This window comes from Xenopus tropicalis, chromosome 8 (genome assembly GCF_000004195.4).
Source record: "Xenopus tropicalis strain Nigerian chromosome 8, UCB_Xtro_10.0, whole genome shotgun sequence".
Taxonomy (NCBI): Eukaryota; Metazoa; Chordata; class Amphibia; order Anura; family Pipidae; genus Xenopus; species Xenopus tropicalis.
In genome coordinates this window covers 63,132,378-63,153,441 of record NC_030684.2, presented here as the reverse complement: position 1 = coordinate 63,153,441, position 21,064 = coordinate 63,132,378, and the positions used below count along the sequence as shown (strand labels likewise).

The window sequence follows — 21,064 nt, the reverse complement described above, 5'->3', positions numbered from 1 at the left end:
TATCTTTAGTTAGCATACACCAATGATGTACACAATGATTATAAGCATTAGTGATGCATGGGTGGACCTGAAATCCATGTTCGTTTGGCAGATTGTCCCTGCGGTGTGTTGCAGGCCTGACACCACAAACCCAGACCCTCTGACCATCCCTGCCCAGTCCCTACCCACTTTTATTTATACACAAGTGCCCACTCCACCCTCACTGGTGACAGTGATGAGTTGGTCATTCGTGGCATATCAATCACTGCACAGGTCAGGTCAGGTAATGGTGGGTGCACCAATTTTAACCCATGCATCACTAATAAGCATATTAGAAAAACTTGCCATAAAAATGACACTGTTGCTTTCAGAAAGCTGAGGCAGGGCAACATGACCGGTTAAATGGCACATAAGGTAGCACAATCATATAATTTAAAAAGGCTTAAAGGGATTTACAAAAATATGGCAAATAAAGTAACAAAAGAAACAATGTAATCCAACTGACATACCAGTTCAGGGTTTTGAACAACATATCTTCTTAGGGTTCCCGTTGGATTTGGAGATTGCACCTCCTGGAAGGAAAGATGCCAATTTCAGTTTTGTGAAAAACATGTTAGGCTCTCACAATGCATTTGTTATATACAAAGCTACTAGACCATATCTATTTAATCAAACATCAGTATTTGCCAAGTTTTATTCTGTCAGCACTTCTCCTGGATGTAACCAATATAACTGTCACTCCATATTTCTTCTGCAGTCAGAAAGGGATTTATCCCAATGCACACAGAATAAAAATAAAACAAATTACAGTACTAATCTCTTTTGAAAGTAATGCAAGGCACAACAGTGTAACCTGCTGCAATAGCACATCTGCCTCGGGCTCTCTCTCACCCTTTCACCAAATGTTGGCAAACTCATGCAGTACAGTGAACAGTTTTGGGTTGTGCAGCTTGTACAGATTATATAATTTTGTTCCTAAAGACCAACCTTACTTTTAAATTATACATATTATGTATAAATGATACTCTCCCTTCTTATGCTTAGTGCAAAGCATTTATAGACTGGAATATTGTTTCCACTTGCACACAACTTCACAGCAAGGAAAATGTCATATGCAATGTTTTGTATGTAATTTACATGCAGCAGTGATCAAAATGCCCAGTAAAATTAACGGTTGATCAAAGTGCCATCAATTTCTATATCAAAATATTGCCAAAAAATAATTTTAAGCATGTATTTGGGAGAAAGTATCCCATGCAGAGACTAATGGGAAAAATTCGGATTAGAAAAGAAAATTTCTGAAAATCGCAAATATCGCGAAAATGCTTACGAAAAAATTGTATTAGTCACGATAATATTGTATTGGCGATCCGAAAGTCACAAAATTTTCGTACCGAACGATTGTAAACAGCAGCAAAACCGATCCGATTTTTTCGCACTAAAAATACGAAAAAGTCGCGAAAACGCCGAAAAAGTCGCGGAAGATACGATTGGAACGAACCCTCGGAGCGTTTGTGGATAAGAAGATGTGCCCCATAATACTGTATTAAAGGGGATCAATGGGAACCACCCAAAACATCATAGCAACACATAGGCTTAGAATCTCTGTATTATATACATAAATGCAGCCTCCATATGCCTTAACATAATTAAATGGAACGCAGCTGTAATGAAAAAAGATGAATGGAAATAAAAGAGAAGTCAGTAGCACTAAAGTCTGAAGTACTAGAAAACTACACAGCGCTAAAAATGGATATATAAAACACACACAAGGGGGAACATCCATTAAAGTACGACAGGTCAGATTACAAAAAATTCGTATTGCGTATTTTCTACAATATTTTCATTAATTTGCGTGACTTTTTCGTACAAAATTGTATTTGTCGCAACGAATATGAAAGTTTCTGATTCATTCAAACTTCGGTATCTTGACTTTCCTTTGGCCAGGTGGGAGCTGCAGAGTGCCATTGAGTCCTATGGGAGGCTTCTAAAATCAGGCACTGAAGGTTCAAAGTCAGAAAAGTTTTCCCGCCGTTTACGATCATTCGGATACGATAATTTTGTGATTTTCATATTGGATAATTTCGGATCATAAGTACGAAATCTTCATATTTGAAAGAAATGAATTTGTGACTTTTGCGATTATCAGAAATTATCAGATTTCGTGATTCAGATTCATACTTTAATGAATGGGCCCCAAGGAGTAACTAAAACAAAAATGTCTATATCGTGATGTTCTGGCCTTGTCTAAGCCACTATTGTGTTAAAGGAGAAGAAAGAGATGTAACCAGTAAGCTATGGGGGCACAGTAAGATGCCATACAACTCAGAATTAGCATTTCACTGTTCAATGCACAATTGAGAAGAAAAAACTGAGGGCACTGTGGCCCTTTAATTAAAAAATAAACTTCAAAACACAATTAAAACTTATTTTCCCTAAGAAATAAATAAGATACTTGTATACTTGATACAGGTTACAATATAAATATGAAAAAGTAAATCTTACCTGCTCAGTGTTTTGAATGATGTATGTTCTTACAGTTTCTTGTTGTGAGCTAGGAACCTCCTGCAAAACAAGGGAACTATAGTTACTTACACATATCTTCTTGAAATTGTATCTAGATTGCCAACAAATATGGTTAGTCTAAAGGAATGTCCATCAGTCTAATTTCGCTTAAAGGAGTTACCATATTATTACTTTGTATTTAGTTTCTTAAAGGGTCAATGCATTGAACTCATTTTTCAATAAAAGGGTATTTTTGGGCGCTAAAAATGAGTTATGCATACAATCCAAGACACTGTAGCACACTAAGCAATTCATGAATAAATGAATAATGACGTAGAAATCAAATTACACCCAACAAAAATGTTTAATTGTTTGAATTATATTTGCCACAATTTATATTAAACCACAAGTGAACATACCCTGAGACATTGCACTGCTGTGAGTTACTGTAGAAACAGAAAACTGCCATTTGAAATTTTTTTATTTAAACTACAAATTGCTCTAGTTGTTACAGCTTATTAACAGTCAACTGTTAAAATAAAATACATGCCAAATCCCTCATGTCTTCATTATGTGAAATACTTCTGCAGTTACAAAATAAAATGTATGAGTGAGGTGGTAGGATCTGCTGTCTCATCTAGCCCAAGATTCCATTGGGATAACAGGTGCTGCAAACACAGTGAAATCTGTTGTTGTGTAAATTATAAATGAATATGATGTTGTGTAATTATAAATGTTGGTCAAGCAACATGCTCTTACTTGTATGCTTATAATTCTTTTATTTAATAAGTTTGAGCCAGTTTATTGATTCCATTAATATATAAAATAAGTTTCAAAACAAATTTAAAAATTAGCTTTTAATTTATGGGTGTTTCAAGATGATGTTTCAGGTTCTATCTAGCATCACACCAATAAAATGAAATAAATGCATTTTAATACACAAGGTACTTGCACCTTGTGTCCAACTTAATTGCACTAATTAACCTTGCACAATTACAAAGAATAAATTATTAGGCCACTATGCAACAAATATGCATTCCATTACTAATTTAGATAATCCTAACCCCTGAAAGGCCAGAAAAACAGGTAAGTGATAATTATGGACAACTCCAGAGTATAAACAGAATGTCATACACAGATGCATACCTAAGCCATTTGTTCCTAAGGCCCTATTGCGTGGATATCCAGAAACCTCAGATTTTGCATCACATATTCATCTATGACTGATAAGGTGGTACAGACCTACAGTAGGGGCGTTCACCAGATGAGAAAGGAGTGTCTCTAAAAATACTCTGCTGACAAATCAGTTCTTTGGGAACTCTACCTGTTTCATTGGGCTTTGAGCCAAAGGTGTTGCTGTATTAAAGGTGGCACCTGGATTATGGCCACAGCCTAATAATTATCTCTTCTAACAGTATTTTTTAATAAACGCGTTAAGCAGTCCCATCCCAATCCTTGGGCTATCGGAGACCAACGTAGGCAATATTTAAATAAAATTATATATATATTATATTAAGGTCCACACAACTCAGGACTTAAAGACGTGTTTGAAGTGTTTTCTGCTCTCTTTAAGTCCTGGGTTGTACATATTGAATACTCCTTCCTTTGGACTGCACCCAGGCCACCTAAATAGGACTATACGCGAGTGCCTGCTGTAACTGACATTATATAATAACTATATATAGTTATTATATTATCTGTAATATATATATATATATATATATATATATATGATATGTGTGGTAAGAAACATTTTTTTTAACATATTATCCTCTACTCATATTTGATATAGCAAACATTGTTCACATTTTCCCCTCATCTACCCACTTAGACTGTAAGCTTTTAGGGACCACCTTTCTACTGTGTCTCTTACCACATGTCACTTAATGGCTGTGTATTTATACTTATTGTATTTATCCTCCCTGTGTGTACTTTTATACAGCACTATGTATCTTTCTAGGACTTATAAATAAAGGTATATCTACATACATACTGTGCAAAACAGCAGAACTCCTTGAGCATATCCCAGTTAATAGCTTCATTTAATTTAAGCATCACTTATAATGTTGCCATTAAACTGTTAAAAAGTGTGAGAGTGCAACGTGTGAGAAGCATCCTGGTAATTTTAGTAATAAATTGTCCCTAATTGTTTTAAATAACTCCCATAATAATTTATGAAACTGCCATAAGTAGCACATGGGTGTGATTACTGGCCAAAAACAGACATGTGGGAATGAATCCCATGTTCAATATTCATTGTGTGTCCTGTAAGTTAAAATACTATTCCATGCAATTTACTGGTGCAACCAATTGTGCAGCCATGCTCTTGATTATGGTGCCTTTGTAATGAATTAAAAAAACTTTCCTTCGCCAATACAGAGAAGCTATTTGTAATTGCACTAGTCTTTTAAAATGATATAGGTGAAATCAATGTCACCTTATCTTCCTGTGATGACAGGGGGGAAAAGGAAAATATACTGGGTGTTTCCCCTGTAATAATAGGACAGATTACTGCCCTTAAAATAGCTTTAGAAGAATAGCATTCATGCTCTAAATGCTAAGAAAGATTAATTTTATTACTTCTAATACTTTAAAAGCATGTGAGTAAGTCTGTATAACAAGCAATGAGGTGTTAAAGCACCTTTCAACTATTTCAGCTAGGAGATTATGGAGCATGCAAATCAGAAGCCTAACATCCTGTACATGATTATGGTTACAGTGCTAAGAACTACCATACAGAAATGAGTCAAGTCAAATTATAATATGCTTGCCTTTCACCTAATGAAGTCATATGCAAACACAACTTTCCCCCAAAGGCACACAAATGTATTCATCATAAAGAAAATAAGCTGCACTGATGTAAGCCTAGTAGTATCAAGCACTGGACAAAACATAGGACTCAAAGTTCTCAATCTCTGAATATTATTTCCAGAAGCTGGTGCATCACCTATGACTTGCTTGAAAGAGTTACTTGCTTTAAAATGTTACTTATTTCAAATAGTATACCACAAATAATAACCCTTTTTAAGGTTTGGGTTTAAAAAAAAAAATGAAAAGACAAGGAAATGTATTTTTTAAGTAATGTCCCCTAATCTTTGCATTTAGCAGTACATTCACTATCAGAGCAGACAATTTCCCCTACTTCATCCCTTCACCTTATAAAGTATTCTCCTAAGTTTTTGCAGTTTGTGTGTGAACTTCAGTGTGCACGTATGCGGCAAGCATTCAGTGACATCATCAGATCGTCTGCGCAAATACAGCAAACAATCAGTGGCTTCAGGCGAATGAATGCGAGAGTGAGCACAGTGACATCACTGCCTTCAAAAGATTTGCCCCGGGTTGGTAGCTCTGCACTATATACTTTTCTATAACCCTTTTCTGCATCAGTATCTATAGTTCTCGTTTTACAGAATACATGAAAAATGATTGTACAATCCAAAAACAGTAGAAGGTTAATTGACTACAGAAGTAGTGATCTAATGCAAAGGTACAGGACGGCTACTGCTTAAAAGGAGGAAAGGTGTCAAAACTCTCGACTACAATTTTTTTTTAACACGGTCACATCCCCATTGAGACCTGCTCTGGAGGGCGCTCTAAAACAAACAATCATCAACAAGAGTTGGAGTTGGTTATATATATATTTGTAGCACCTGCTTTTCTGAATGAATGCAGTAATACAGTTGTATGTATGTATAACTTCATTTATAAAGCGCTACAAGGATGTTCAGCACTGTAAAATGTTATTTAAATGTGGGCACTCCCAGGCCAAATTACATAATTCATTTTGTAAGTGACAGTAGCATAGAACTACTGCTGAAACCATGCAGCAAAAAGAGAATCAACGGTGTCCTCTAAAACAGTTCTTTTAAATCAATATAGTTCCTTAACAGTGTGTGCACTGAACCAAGAACTGAGGCTTCCGATTGCAAACATATCACATGCAAATACAGATGGATGTCACTCATGTTTATGCGGGTGCAGAAACTGCCTCTGAAGTGGTTTATTAGGAGCAATCAGCAAGGATGGTAAATGCGTTTCAGGGACCTCACATCCCCTTTTTCAGTGTAGCATTCCCCATCACCAACACAGAGTGAGCTAAACTTAAAACCCAAAGTGCACATCCCAGACTGTTTTAAATCTCGCAATATCAGTGACGTCAATGGGCCTACCGCTGTGACGCTGACGCCCATTGATGTCACTGATATCGCAAGATTTCAAACGGTCTGGGATGCGCACTTATGGTTTTAAATTCAGTTCACTCGGTGTTGGTAATGACAATGCTACATTGAAATACTGCTGGAATCAATGGGTTAAAAACAACATACTTGCAAATGTTAATGCAAAGTTACATTTCATTTCACAAACTTTAAAACATAGGTAACTGTGGCATGTGCAAATTTTGGCACCCTTCACTTGTACAGTGATAAACATGGATTTTGCAGAATTCCTAACCCTAACTGTCATTAGGCTTTATAAGCCAATAGGAGTTATCACCGGTTACAAATTGCAATGCTTAATAAAATCTTTGGCTTTGGGCTATCACTCAACAACCATGGACTCCTCTATGCGCCCGATTTAGGATCTGAAAATAAAGCTAACTGATGCCTACAGAGCAGGGGAAAGAGACTGTCCATAATATTTGCTTTAAATGCATTTAAAGGAGAACTATACCCCCGGGCGCAAAAAGAACACATAAATATCACTGTCTAGCCTGTCTAGACTCCCCATACCTCTCCCTTATTGCATTGTTTTTAATTGTTTCATGGCTGTGCCTATTGCTAATAATGCAGAGGAGCACAGCGCCCTACCTGCCCGGCATCTTCTTACCGACTGAAGAAACTTCTGGTCCCACCACCGACACCTAACCTGCTTGCGCATGCAAGTTGAAGCGGATTTCCTGCTACTTCCAATTGTGTGTGCGTAAGCAGGTTCACCCCGCAGTGTCGGCGAGATACGTGGCTGTGCTTCTCTGCATTTTTAGTTAGCGGTTAGAGATAGGGATAGACATTAAACTTAAAAATAATGCTATAAAAGGGAGAGGTGAGTGGGGTCCAGGCAGCGATAGTTATGGGTGCTTTTTGTGCCTGGGGGTTATAGTTCTCCTTTAAGAAAACTGCGGAAGTCAAGGCAAGATCTGGAAGAGCAAGAAAACTTTCACAGAGAACTGCTCGTATGTTGGCAAGAAAGGCAAAGTTTGGTTGACACTGCAGTGAGGTTACCCAATCCACATGGCAGAGTTGCTTGCACATTTATGATCTGCATGGAAAGGTCTTCTGGGATCCTTCTGGGATTTCATTGTAAAAATAAAAACAGTGAATGAGTCTTCTCCATACTGTTGTGCCACGTATACAGTCATAATTATAACAATGATTTAATGGATGGCAGTGCTGAATTCATCAATAACATGCTTCAAATAATGAGTGCATTCTGACTCTGCAGCATTTCTCCTCCCTCCCATCTACAAGAATTATCCTCAAGCTAATGTCCTACAAGTATGTGCTTGTGCACTGTAGCTTCACTTGCCATCCTCTATACTATTTACTAGATAAATTATTGAAAACTGTTTGAGCAATACTGTAATGAGCAGTTAGAAGCACAGCTAAACACAAGCTTTTAGAGTGCAGACTTTCTGGGAAATGGACTTCCCATACTTGGGAGACTTCTGGAAAAATGATTTTAAGGTAATAATTCTGCATCCCACACCTGTACTCTTTTACATGGTATAACTGGAGAAGCCACTAATGAGGAGAACATCATATCTAAATCTTCTTTTGAATATAGTGACAGACATAGTAGAAATGAAAAAACAACAGATCATTAGTGCCTTCGGCAATACACGACAGACACCTATATATACTTCCACGGAATTATTTGTGTGCTAAATTCCAATCATTCCTCTTATTTCAGTGGGTGTTAGTGATGGTTTATGGTCTTTAATGTAAGCATTTATTCTTGCACAAAAGTAGGTATAATCATAGTTCTCAGGCATTACAGACCATTAAGCATAACTTCGACTTTGAAGGGAGGGAGATGCTATCATGTTTCTTAAAGGAACAGTAACACCAAAAAATGAAAGTGTATAAAAGTAACTAAAATATAATGTGCTGCTGCCCTGCACTGGTAAACGTTGTGTGTTTACCTTCAGAAAGTCTACTATAATTTATATAAATAAGCTGCTATGTAGCCATGGAGGCAGCCATTCAAAGGAGAAAAGGCACAGGCACATAGCAGATAACAGATAAAACACTATTGTATTCTACAGAACTTATCTGTTATCTGCTATGTAACCTGTGCCTTTTCTCCTTTTTTCCAGCTTGAATGGCTGCCCCAATGGCTACACAGCAGCTTATTATATAAATTATAGTAGTGTTACTGTAGCAAACACACCAGTTTTTCCAGTGCAGGGCAACAGTGCATTATATTTTTATTACTTTAAAGCTCTTTCATTTTTTGTTGTTACTGTTCCTTTAACTTTCTACTGTTCTGTGTAAGTAGGTAAAAGGATTTTGCATAGCTTAAAAACAAGAAATAGTTAAATTGCTTATTTGGGTTTTTTTGCATTTTTAAATCGTGTTGATTGTGTTTGGTGCCATTTCTTTTTATGTCTGCTGAACTAAAATACAATAAAATCCAGCAAACTGTAGAGTTAGTGGGAGTTCAATGAGCTGATTTAACAAGGAAAGACACAGGAAGCCAAATTTTACAGCATTTGTACAACACACGTCTTGCTCTTTTTTGTCTTCTACAGTTAAGCCGGAATTAGCAAACTTGCAGATTCAAGGCATGCTGAACAAAGCTAAAAATATATATCTACAGTAAAGCACACAGACTTTTTTTTAATTTTTAACTATGGAATGGAAGGTAAAGTCACCTTAGAAGCCCCAATTTACAAGGTACTATACACACAGACAAGGGCAACAAAAAGGGTAGGATTTTAAAAGTTACTAACATACAGTACACAAATAAAAAGCCTTTATAGATATCTTACAAATATGTATAGAAGATGAATGAAAATGTGTAGGCAAAGCTGGGTCAACTAGTTTTTGATGCCCAAGGCAATACTACTAAAATGTTCTGCCCCTTACAGGCTTGAAGCTTACTCTGCTAAATTGGTTGGTAGGAATGAACTGCATAAGGAACTAGAGAGCAATGGAAGATGAACAGTAGAAGATATGAAAATAAAAATGAGAACTAGATGTAATTTTAAGTAGCAGTCTGAGCCAGAATAGTAAGGCTGATAATTCAAAACTATACAAAATAAATTATGAAGGCCATCTGCAAAGTTTTTAGAATATCTATAACATTTTAAAAGTTAATGTAAAGGTGGACTGCACCTACTAATGACAAATAGGCAAGTGTCTTTTATTTTTAGAATGATTCTATGCATTTTAATGGAGTAGGTAAGTTAGGTTTCAGGTGCAAATTACTGACTACTAGAATTCTAAAGCTGGGCATAATAATGGCTTGATTAGTGAATAAATAAATAATTTTAGGTGCCAACATTATTTGTCAATGAATAAGTGATGCTTTCACATTTATAAGGGAAACCCTGCAAGCATGGATTAATATTTTACAGACTGTGGCTCTAAGCAGAATGTAATTTGGACTATGCACTAACTACGTAAAAGAAAGTCTGATGCAAAGGCACTGACAATCAGCAGTTCTGCACTTCTACTTATGGATTACAAAGGCCCTTGTTTGCTCTATGCCACACATACATTTTTACAACCCTTAATTAGCTTTCATTTATTGTTGGGGTAATTTGGATATGTGGCAAGGAGAGAGAGGGTTTTAGAGGGGCACCAAATAGTCACTATACAGTGCATTTTATTAAATAACCATAAAGGGCATCTACCATTAACAGTAATGAGCAATTTTTTTCACAAGGCATGGATTTGCAGCAAATTTCCACATTTTGCCATTTGCAAATTGTTTTGCAAAACTTCAGCGAAAAAAAATTTGTTGTGCGTCAAAGATAGTCACGACTGCGTAAAAATGGTTGCGTCAAAAAAGTTGCATGACACCTGTGTTTTGCGAATTTTTGCCCGGAATGGGACAGATTCGCTTATCTCTAGTGATGAGGGAATTTTTTTGCCACGCATGAATTTGCAAAAATGCGACACAAATGTCAGCATATCCAGTGAATATTTGCAAAACAAAAAACTTTATAGTCTTATATGTATAATTATTAATTAGAAGCCATAATTAAAAGCATTTTTTTTGCCATATGTTTTAAAAAAAATAGTTGCATTGTCAAAACACTCTTAAGACTTCATTGTAATTTCATTGTTTCAGTCTCTGCAGAACTCTGTTGAAGAATCAAAAGACCTTGTTGGAATCCTCTAGGTTGCTGCCACACTGGGCTGTCTCTTGGCCTGCGTTTAAGCCTTGCTCTCATCTGCGCTCTTAACATTCATTGAAACAGGAAATGCATTTTTCATTAGGATGAATGGGAAGTGGCATTTTGACTGCTGCTATTCTGAAAGATCCACAACAATTGATACAATAGTATTAGCCCTCACTTTTAGATGGTAAGTCTTAGACTTGGCCATATACATCTGAAATCCCTGCAACTTCTGGCAGAGCATGCATTACATGGCACTCTCTCAGGTGGACACTTGCTCTACTGGTAGAAAAGGGTTAACCATTCTTACCAAAAATACAGAACAATCTCTCTATAATGTAGGCAAGAGTGAATCTCAAAACAAATAACTCTTTATTTGCTGGATCGAATACAGTCTCTTGGATATTACTTTAAAATAATACGGAACGCAAATTAGTTATTTTACAGTGTTTCGGTTGCTAATTTTCCAATGGCACTGGGCACAGGCAGTGGTACTTTACTTTAGGCATCAGGAGTCCTACTGCAAAACCTTTTACCCTCATATACAACATTATATTGTATTGAGTAATGAAAAAGGTGCAAATGTGAATTTCATAATGTTAAAATAAAAGGCCCTGAACTGGCATTGCAAGTACACAAAGGCCCAAACAGCCCGCCTGCCCACTAAATAGTAACTGTCTATGGCATCTCACATCAGCCCAGAATCCACAAATTGCCAGGCCTGTTTTACTGTGTTTTTTCCCTTTTTTTGTTTTTGTTTTGTTTTTAAATCTTGACAACAAATTCAATAACTTATTTATAATAGTTACCTTAAATGGTAGGATATAGTAGAAATAAAACAGGACCCGTTTATTATGGCAAAATTGTTTTCCCTACTTAACCTAATTGTTCACCTAAAAGAAAGGAAATAAAGTATTGATTTGCCAAGATCCCAGACAGACAGAAAGATTTACAACATAATTCTTCTTTCTAACAGGGAGTTGAACTATAATTGATGGTAGTAGTTGCAAGAAATGGTTCCAGGCCCTAGCATCTGCTCTAACAATGGTTATTGCCGTCTAATCTTCCATAGCTGGGGAACAAACAGGACAATGGTTGTTGCTAGAGAGATAATACAATAAATGCAGGACAAAAAGCATTTAACAGGCCCCAGCCCAAATAATAGGAGTTAAAAGCAGCTGTACTGTTAGCAAAAGGCCTTGAGTCACCAAACAAGCACTTGAATTATTGTAAATACCCCAGCCAAGTACTCATCTGATAACCTGTGTAAAAATTTCAATATACATAAGAGTGGAAAATTTGCTACATCATGATTTGTACTGTTGAGTTAATAAAGTACTCCTCTCCACATCTACTTTTTTTACTGGGTCTATCCAGCATAATAAAAAAAAACATTTACTTATACAGTATGGGGCTGATTTATTAAAGTACGACACGTACAAAATACAAAAAAATTGTATTTGTTCATACTGTGCGTATATTTGTGCGACTTTTTTGTACTTTGCAACAAAATTTGTGCGACAAAATCTTATTGTCGCACCGAGTATGAAAAGTTTCGGATTCATTCAAGCTTTGGTATCGTGACTTTTCTTGGGCCAGGTTGGAGCTGCAGAGTGCCATTGAGTCCTGTGGGAGGCTTCCAAAATCATGCAAAGAAGGATCAAAGAAAGATTTTCCCGCCGTTTACGATAGTTTGGATATGAAAATTTTGTGACTTTTGGATTGCCAATACAATATTATTGTAACTAATACAATTTTTCGTAAGCATTTTCGTGAAATTTGTGATGGAATGGTATTTAATCCAAACTTTTCCCATTTCGGGATTTGAACTCGTACTTTGATGAATCAGCCCCATTGTGTAGTATTTTATTAAATTTTTTAACACATATATAATACTGGGAGGGAGCTGAGCAGAGTTTACAACAGACATCACTGTGACAGCGAATAAAAGAAAAAAAAATGAGGAAAGACAAAAGTAGTAATGTGTCGGAAAAAGTAACACTGCAGTACTAGGAGTTGCAATAGAATGGATCCAGGGCAAAAAGTGAATGAATGTAGCTATGCGCTCAGCTACAGATTCTGAATAAGTACAACAGATTTCTGCTCTTTTAGTCAAACATACTATTATCTAGGCAACGTCTCTGTAACTCGGTTCTGAACAAAGCTGAATGTGTAATTTATATGTGCGCGTCATCTCGGCAATAAGAGCATTGCTGACAGCAGTAAGCTCTGCCTAGCGACATATCACACACACACACAATCCGTCCTGGTTTGAATGCAGGCACTTTCTGGAGAACTAGACAAGCATTAGCAACATAACACAGCTATATAGCAAAGCCTTGCCCCTAGATTACATTGATCGTTCAAGGCTGTCCTGCAAGAGGCCTGTAAATTGGATTAAGCCTGCTGCTGGATTTTTGTGGCCCTGTGCCTGCTTGATGGTTCCAAGACTTGTTAATATGACTTTTTTTGTTTTTTGCATACAAGGTTTTTTTGACTGAAACAGTGCCACTGTGACACACACATATGCCACTAGACTGGTATTATTTGGGAATAAAAGACATGTGTCCCACAGGGTGGTAATCACTAAATTAAATGTGTTGCAGCTGCAGGTGGGAAAGGGCTTCTAAGGGCTGCAGTTTTGTCTTTAAGTTCTGTCTTAAAGGCCTCAGTGCAAGGGCTGCACCACTGTGTGATTATTCTACGTCCCTTAAAACTGACTTTGCAATGGAAATTGTACATACGGATTATGAAATAATTGAGTGCCAGGAAGGATAGGGATCTTTCTTCTTGCTCAAGCAAACTATATAATGCACAGTATGACTAGGTTTTATAGCATTGCTAGGGATTCCCAATACTCTATGGACTCTTTTGGTAGCCCAGCCTAGAAAAGCTTTGTAAATAAACAGGAACTACTTGCTAAACAACGCAAACCTTTAACTGGTTTGGTTCAAAGAAATTCAGTACAGTGCCTCCCATTAGCTTCACATCAATAAACAAGTATATACAGAAAAATAAAGCATCCAATGTCAATGTGTTTTCCTGAACATTCAGCAGAAAAATAAAACAAATGTAAACCACCTTATAGAAACTGGACTGCCCGCTAACCTTTGCAATGCCCCAAAGCACTAGCAGCCGTTGTGAACACAAACCATACTGGTTCTCTTAAATGTAATCAAATAAAAGCATTTATTGAGTAATACATTTATTTTCCCTTTTTGTGTTATTTTCGTTAACTCTCAACATCCCCTGGCAAAGTTCTGACTGTCAAAGAATGCTGGAAACTGAAAAGTCACAGCTGGAAAATAGGTGTGGCAGTTTAGCTGGAAACGGTTGAAGGATCAAAGCTGTTATAATGAAGAGGCGTGTATGTGAATATAACAAGATAGGATTTGAAAAGTCCCAAGCTTTCTAAAAAGCCCATTGCATAAAATGCCTTAGAAAGAAAATTCAAATAAATGAACACGTTTATTCACACAGATTCGGAAAGGTAAATTCTATAGTTTGAAACCAGAGATAAGTGAAGATATATTAGTTGCATTGGAGCTGTAGCCCTGTGAGAAGTAGGTCAGAGGAACTTACCACTTTCTGAAAACAGGAAAGGATTTAATTCCAGACTGGCAAATTAATCCAGCAGGAGGATTAAAAGTAAATAAACAATTTTGCAAAGGGGCAGGCAAACCTGGGACCAGTTTCAATAAGATTCCACTCTTCCTCCACATGTGGAGTCACAAAGCTACATGTAAGGGTAAACTGTAGTATTTTCCATAAAAGGTATACAGTTATAACTTTAAAGTTCACACCACCTTTGAGGTCCAATATTTTGTCATGACCTCAGTAGCTTATTACTAGGTTACAAATACATGGAAACATGGATGTATTAACTGTGCAACCATTGTTCTAAGAATATTTAGTGTAGTGTCCCTATAAACCTCGTCCAAATTGCCCTTTAAGGTTGATTTCCATGGATATTGAAGCTGAACTTCAGACTGAGCCTGGCATGATTGCCCAAAGTTTAGGACCACTGCATAAACTCACAGTTTTCCTTTAGCATCTACACAGAGAATGACAAATTGTTGCACTAAGACTATCAGCATTTGCCTACGGTGTTGAGTGATAGGAACTGTAATACAAGGTTAATGTAGAACATAGTGCAATAAATGTTGTGTTGTTCTATGTTTAACAGAAGCACCAATACTAATGACAGTATGTAGAATAAAATGTGTTGTACTGTCATAGTAACAGTAGGCACAGAGCACACATTCCATTATAGTGGAGGAAGCAGAAGATTGTCCCACCTGAATATGTTGAACTCTTTGAAACTGTGCTTCAGGTGAGATCACAGTCTGGTACACTGGGCTTGGAAGATTGGCTGGAGGACTCAAAGGTGCATTATCCATAGCTGGAACCATTTTAGTGACTGGACTGTAGGTCCTCACTCGTTCATAGAATACATTGTCCCTGTCAGAAGTACTTCCATTCTCAGACACCCAATAACCAGAAGAGGTAGACATCTTTTCACCAGGAGCAGGGCAGGTCCTTTGTCAGCTGAATAAGCTTTGTGCAACCTGTAATGCAAAAAAATATTATTGATCCTAGCATTTTATTGTTAACTGCTATATAAATCACATTTACACAACAGCACTGTGCTAAGCAAGAATAATCCAGAGATGTGTGTGATCTAGTTCTAAGGAGAAACAAATAGCCCTTCTTCCTGTTCTTCAGTCTGACAAATCCCTGATGTGTAAACAAGTGATATAATAAAAGAGCTATTTGAGCACTCTGATGTAGCAAAACCTTTTGTGTGGGACACCCACCTGTCAGATTTAGTGTTTGTATAGTTGTACATAGGGATTTACTGTATTATGGGAAGGCAATGGTGCTCGCTATTCTATGTGTTAGAAGTAAACATTTTTTTAAATATTACCAGCATCAGGATGCAAGATCAACAAGTTTGTTATAAGGCTGAATGTGCCATACAGTTTATATAAAAGAATTTCTGCATGCAAAGAAAATATATGCTAAGTAGTATTTTCAAGACATAGCTATGGAGCATGCTTTAGACACATAAATAGAAGTAAACAACAAACCCAGACCCTTATATTATAAAATATTGTATCTATTGTATTATTAGATATGAGAGTCTTCTAGTTTACAGAACCCTTTAGCTTGCCATGGAACACTGTATACACAGCATATACCGTGTTTGGAAAGAAATGCCATGCTGTTTCTACTACATAGGTAAAAATACACACTCTTGAGAAAGCAACAACTTTGTATATAAACTACAGAGGAGTCTGCGCAACATTCTCCTAAATATGGAGTAGCTAATACTTTGTGGGAAAGCAGGGAAGCATCCTAGGAGCGACGACACGATCGTACCTGAGGGTTTGCCCGCGCTGTGGCTAGAGCTCTCCTCGCACAGAGCCACTTCCTACTGAAGCGCACACAATCAATTCTGCAGCGGGCTGGGGGCGGGAGCAATGAAATCACCCTGCGGCACAATTGGCTGGAGAATGTTTCAAGGCTGAGCTCTGCTTTTTGATTGGTCGTAGCAGAATGCACTGGAAGCGTAATTTGCAGGTGTGTTTACCTGAAGTATGACAGACGGACGGACTGTACTACTGACTGGGCCCGCCTCCCGGCCGCTTGCTGTTCAAGCACAAGGGTGTGACCAGAAAGCCGAGAACTGACACCTACTTGTCAGTGAGACTCAGAAGCATTCCTCGCCTGCGTCTTTGGCTTTGTGACTAACACACAAGAACACTGAGAGCAGCACAGAGCTAAAGCTTAAGTTTGGGAACATCGAAAATGAAAAGTATAAAAACAAGTAGAATATGTTTTATTTTGTTTAAATCCGTACTGTACAGCACAGACTCCTACCCATATTTCCAGAGGTCTCACCTGATCTAAGCCCATGTCTTAAGGGTGATAATGATCCTGTGCGGCTCCATCTTTGAGTTGCAATTTCTTGGTACCATTTACAATCCATTTACAAATCCAGGACTGGATTATCATCACCCTGATGGGACTAGGTGTAGTGTCTATGAAGATTTTCATTCATCCAGGTCATGGTATATCTAGTATAAATAAATTTAAAGCAACTGGACTTGTTTGGTAATCATTGAAGACGTTTCACTACTAATCCGAGCAGCTTCTTCAGTTCAACTGGTATGGGAAGTCCTCAGCATATATACTCTTCCACTAATCCAATCACAATGGCACTGAAGAGTTACATAGTGCCATTGTGATTGGATTAGTGGAAGAGTTCATATGCTGAGGACTTCCCATACCAGTCAGTTGAACTGAAGAAGCTGCTCGGATGAGTAGTGAAACGTCTTCAATGATAACCAAACAAGTCCAGTTGCTTTAAATTTATTTATACTAGACTAGGTGTAGTGCAAACTCACTGTCTTTAAACTGGCCGTGCATGCAGTGATATAATGTGTGTGGGCTCCAAATTATCGTCCCAACAATTTTCATACCATGGCGATCAGTTGTTTTGTCTTTCCGACATGTGAGAACATTTCTGTCAGGTAATGATAATATCAATGCATTTATTGTATATCTGACCATATTCTTGGGTGAGCTACAATGTATTTCCGGGACATAACTTTTGTTCAGATGTCTGGCAATTACTAATGGTCAGAACATGGTCCAATTTGTTATTTTTTCGAACATTAATACTACAATTTCAATCTGAATGTTAGTTTAAGATTGTTGCATTAAAACGTACAATTAATACCTAAACATTCCTCGTAAGACAACTTAAATATAAACATATATGGCCACCTTTACACAACCATCAAATCCACCACAACCTCCAATTAATAAGTCAAAATGACTTAGCCCCTAAATCAGCAGAGCTGGCCAAACACTGCCTGAACCCACAGTAATCCAAAGGAATGGCCCCAGGGCGAAGAGAGGGCTGTCATTATGTCATATGATCGGGCTGGCCAAAATTACATTTGCCAGAAGGGTTCCACGTATTGCATTTAATGTAAAAGTCTGTCACAGAGACTGCTACAAGATGACCCATTAGTTGTTGCCATTATTCTGATGCCGCTGAGCAATTGATCAATAACATAGTTGGGGTTATGTAATTAAAGGCACTGATTTGCCTAGGAACAGTATCCCATAGCAACCAATAAGATTTTTGCTTTTAAGCAGGTGACCAATGCTACCTGTTGATATGTTGCTATGGGTTACTGTACCTGGGAAAAACTAGTGCTTTTTATTACATATGGATGATTGACTGTTAACAGGTTACATACAGTAGTTGGAAACCAGGTTTGTAAAATTTATATGTGAGGAAAACAAATTAAACTAACATATGTTTAAAACCAAGAAAAAAAACCAAATTTATTGAAAAAGTAATTATTTGTCAAAATATTTGACCTTTTTCCTTTGCACCTTTCAGAGTAATAATCCATGCGTTCCTATCTTGGAGAAGCAGGGAAATCAGAACTAGCCACACGTCCACAGATATTTCATGTGCTTCAGTCCTTTTCTAACCATTTGTTCTGTGTGATCCTGAATGTGTGCCCCTCAAAACAGCCAAGCTATTCAACCACTCAAGTGCAGATTAATAGTGGCTTAGCCCATGGCCTGTATTCTTAACTTATGGCCTTACCCCAACCTCATCTTTGTCATAGGGATCATTTATGATCACAGCAGCAAGTGAAAACTTAAAACAGCACAAGGGTTGTGCTTACTGACTGCATTTATTAAAGGTACTGGCATCAAAACACATTTCTTGCACATCCACATGAGCTGAGTGCCATCAAGACATTTGACAGTGGTACAATTAGAAGTAACACCAAAGTTACTAGCTTCCAAAGAAAAAAGAATCTTTATGTCCTCTATTCTCACAGCCTTGAATTTGTTTAGCCTGCGTGTGCTGAAACTGAATATCAGCCATGCCCCCACTAGCCATTCCATACTTTTGCAGGCACTGGACCTACTGTCTCTACTGTTACACCCTGGAGGGGAAATCTGACACTGTGTGATGAATTTCCCCATTCTTTCGGTACTGTACCTTTTAAATCATTTCACTGGAAGTTTTAAGAAACTTTCCAGACACATTTTTCTAACAAGTTGTTTTTTTTTTTCTTCCTGATTCTTTAGAAAAATGCTGGAAACTCATGAATAAATCTTGTTAATTTGCATTGAAAAGAGAAAGACACTATTTGGCTAGAGAGCTGAAAACTGTTTGTAAGTTATTAAAAGTTTCAAGCCAGAACTGTTAAGATGGCTTGGGTGGACTTTTGCCAACCCTATTAAAGGAGAAGTAAAGGTAAAAAAAAACTAAGTAAGCTTTATCAGAAAGGTAAATACAGCTAAAGCAATGCCACCTATAGCAAGGTTCTCACCATGACTCGCTGCCTCATCTAACACAACTTCCCACCCAAAACTTTGGGCAGTGAGGGTTTAAAAGTCAACCTAGAACATTAGGACCCTCACTCCCAGTGGTTCCTGAGGTAACTGATTTGCCTCGATGTCCATCTAAACCCTGATATTGTTTCTTATAAGTTTTCAGTACAAACATGATGTGAAATATTTTGACAGTTGAATGCTATACTTTTGGTTTTAAACCCATGAGTGTTAGTGCTACATGCCAGCATGTATTAAAGAGATACTGACACCAGAAATGAAACCTTTTTTACATCTGTCATAACATTGACTTTGCATGAGCTTTATAATTTTGCCAAAAAAGTATTTCCTGATGTTTTTCCATTCCTTATCTGATCCCCCATGTTCTTCTATGAGGGGGCGGCCATATTTGTGCAGCAGTAGGCTGTTAGCATTAGAAGCTATAACTGACAGGCTGAGAAGGGACAGTCAGGTTGGCAAAACAGTCAGGTTTAGGAACTTCAAGCAACTCGCGTTTTTACGCAAAAATCGTATTGGTAACGAAAAATTCGTAAAGACGCCGAAAAAATCGCAAAAAATACGAAAAAATCGCAAAATACCGATCTTTACGAAAAAAACGCAATCGGACTCATTTCGACCCGTTCGTGGGTTAGCAAATGTGCCCCTATGTATCTGATTTTATGGGAATCTCATATTATTTTTGTTTGTCCTGCTGTTTCTAACCCCATAACCACCAACTAGGCCTGTCTATGTAGGGCAAATAGAGCAAAAGAGAGAAACCGGAGAAGTGAAAAGGAAAAACAGTAAAATAATTAGCCATTTACGAGGCTCTCATATTTTGGTATTGTGATGTGAAAATTGTATTGATTGATGTGTAAATGATACAAATCTATTGTAGATCATACAGGCAGATATCTGAAACAAAGACGGTGCTAAACAAAACACATTTAAATAAATGTAATCAGATTATAGAGGAAAAATGGCATGACACCATCAAATGAGATATGTAACTGTACTTTATTGTCATAGTGAAGGACCAGAGAGATTAGGATGCAGAAGGATGAAAGAAGCCAAAGGCCCTTGCACTGTCCAATAAATGCAGTGAAAGCTCTCTTATAACAGAGGGTATGTGTCATGTTATGTAGATTTCAGTAATAGCATGATTAATTTGTTTGGAGCATTGGCAGATTCATTCCATTCTGTGTATGATTAGCCAGCGCTAACATTCCACGTGACAATTTCATTCATTTGCCAGGGGAGAACATTTGGAAAAATCTGATGAAGTAAAATTAGCAGATGTGAATATTTGGGTGCAGCCATTCCCACCCATGGTACTCGGTAACATTTCAGGATTAAATTTTAGAGAAGGTTTATTAAAGGAAGATGGTTATGACAGTGATGTACTGGGTTTCAGTACTCACATGGTTCGAGTAACAGCCTTTAAAATGCAGATCCCTAGGTCAGAGGGTTCTAGCAATGCTCAAAGTGAAATGATATGCCCCATTTTAATATAAGCTAATTTAGTTAGGTGTATGCAAATACAGTGCATAAACATTATCCACATTTTCGAAAATAATTGTATTTCTAATGGCTTTTTTTTCACAGACATACCTGATTCCACAGATTAAAGGAGAAGTAAAGCCTAAAGGTGGCCATACACGGACCGATTTTTTACTTACAAACGACCGATTCCCGAACGATCCGATGCTATCGTTAAGTTATCGTATAGTTGGTGGTGTACGAACGATCGTCGGCCCACTAAACGAGCCGACATTATCGTCCCCAAAATCGATCGGCCAGGTTTAAAAATTTTGGTCGTTTAACGATAAAATCTGCCAGTTGGTGTGAGTGTCAGACATTTGT

The 21,064-nt window shown here is 37.4% G+C and overlaps 1 protein-coding gene across 3 annotated transcripts in view; it reads right to left on the bottom strand.

The window, feature by feature from the left end:
- pof1b (POF1B, actin binding protein) overlaps positions 1-16,317 on the bottom strand; it is a 35,915-nt gene extending 19,598 nt beyond the window's left edge. For 2 of the 3 annotated variants that reach the window (XM_012968535.3, XM_012968538.3), the window contains exons 1-4: positions 16,211-16,317; positions 15,127-15,396; positions 2,485-2,544; positions 489-551 (exon numbers count right to left, since the gene is read on the bottom strand). In XM_012968535.3, coding sequence (XP_012823989.1) covers positions 489-551; positions 2,485-2,544; positions 15,127-15,342 — 339 coding nt within the window. In that variant the 5' untranslated portion in view covers positions 15,343-15,396; positions 16,211-16,317. 3 annotated transcript variants of the gene reach the window in all.
- Positions 16,318-21,064: the final 4,747 nt, after the last annotated feature.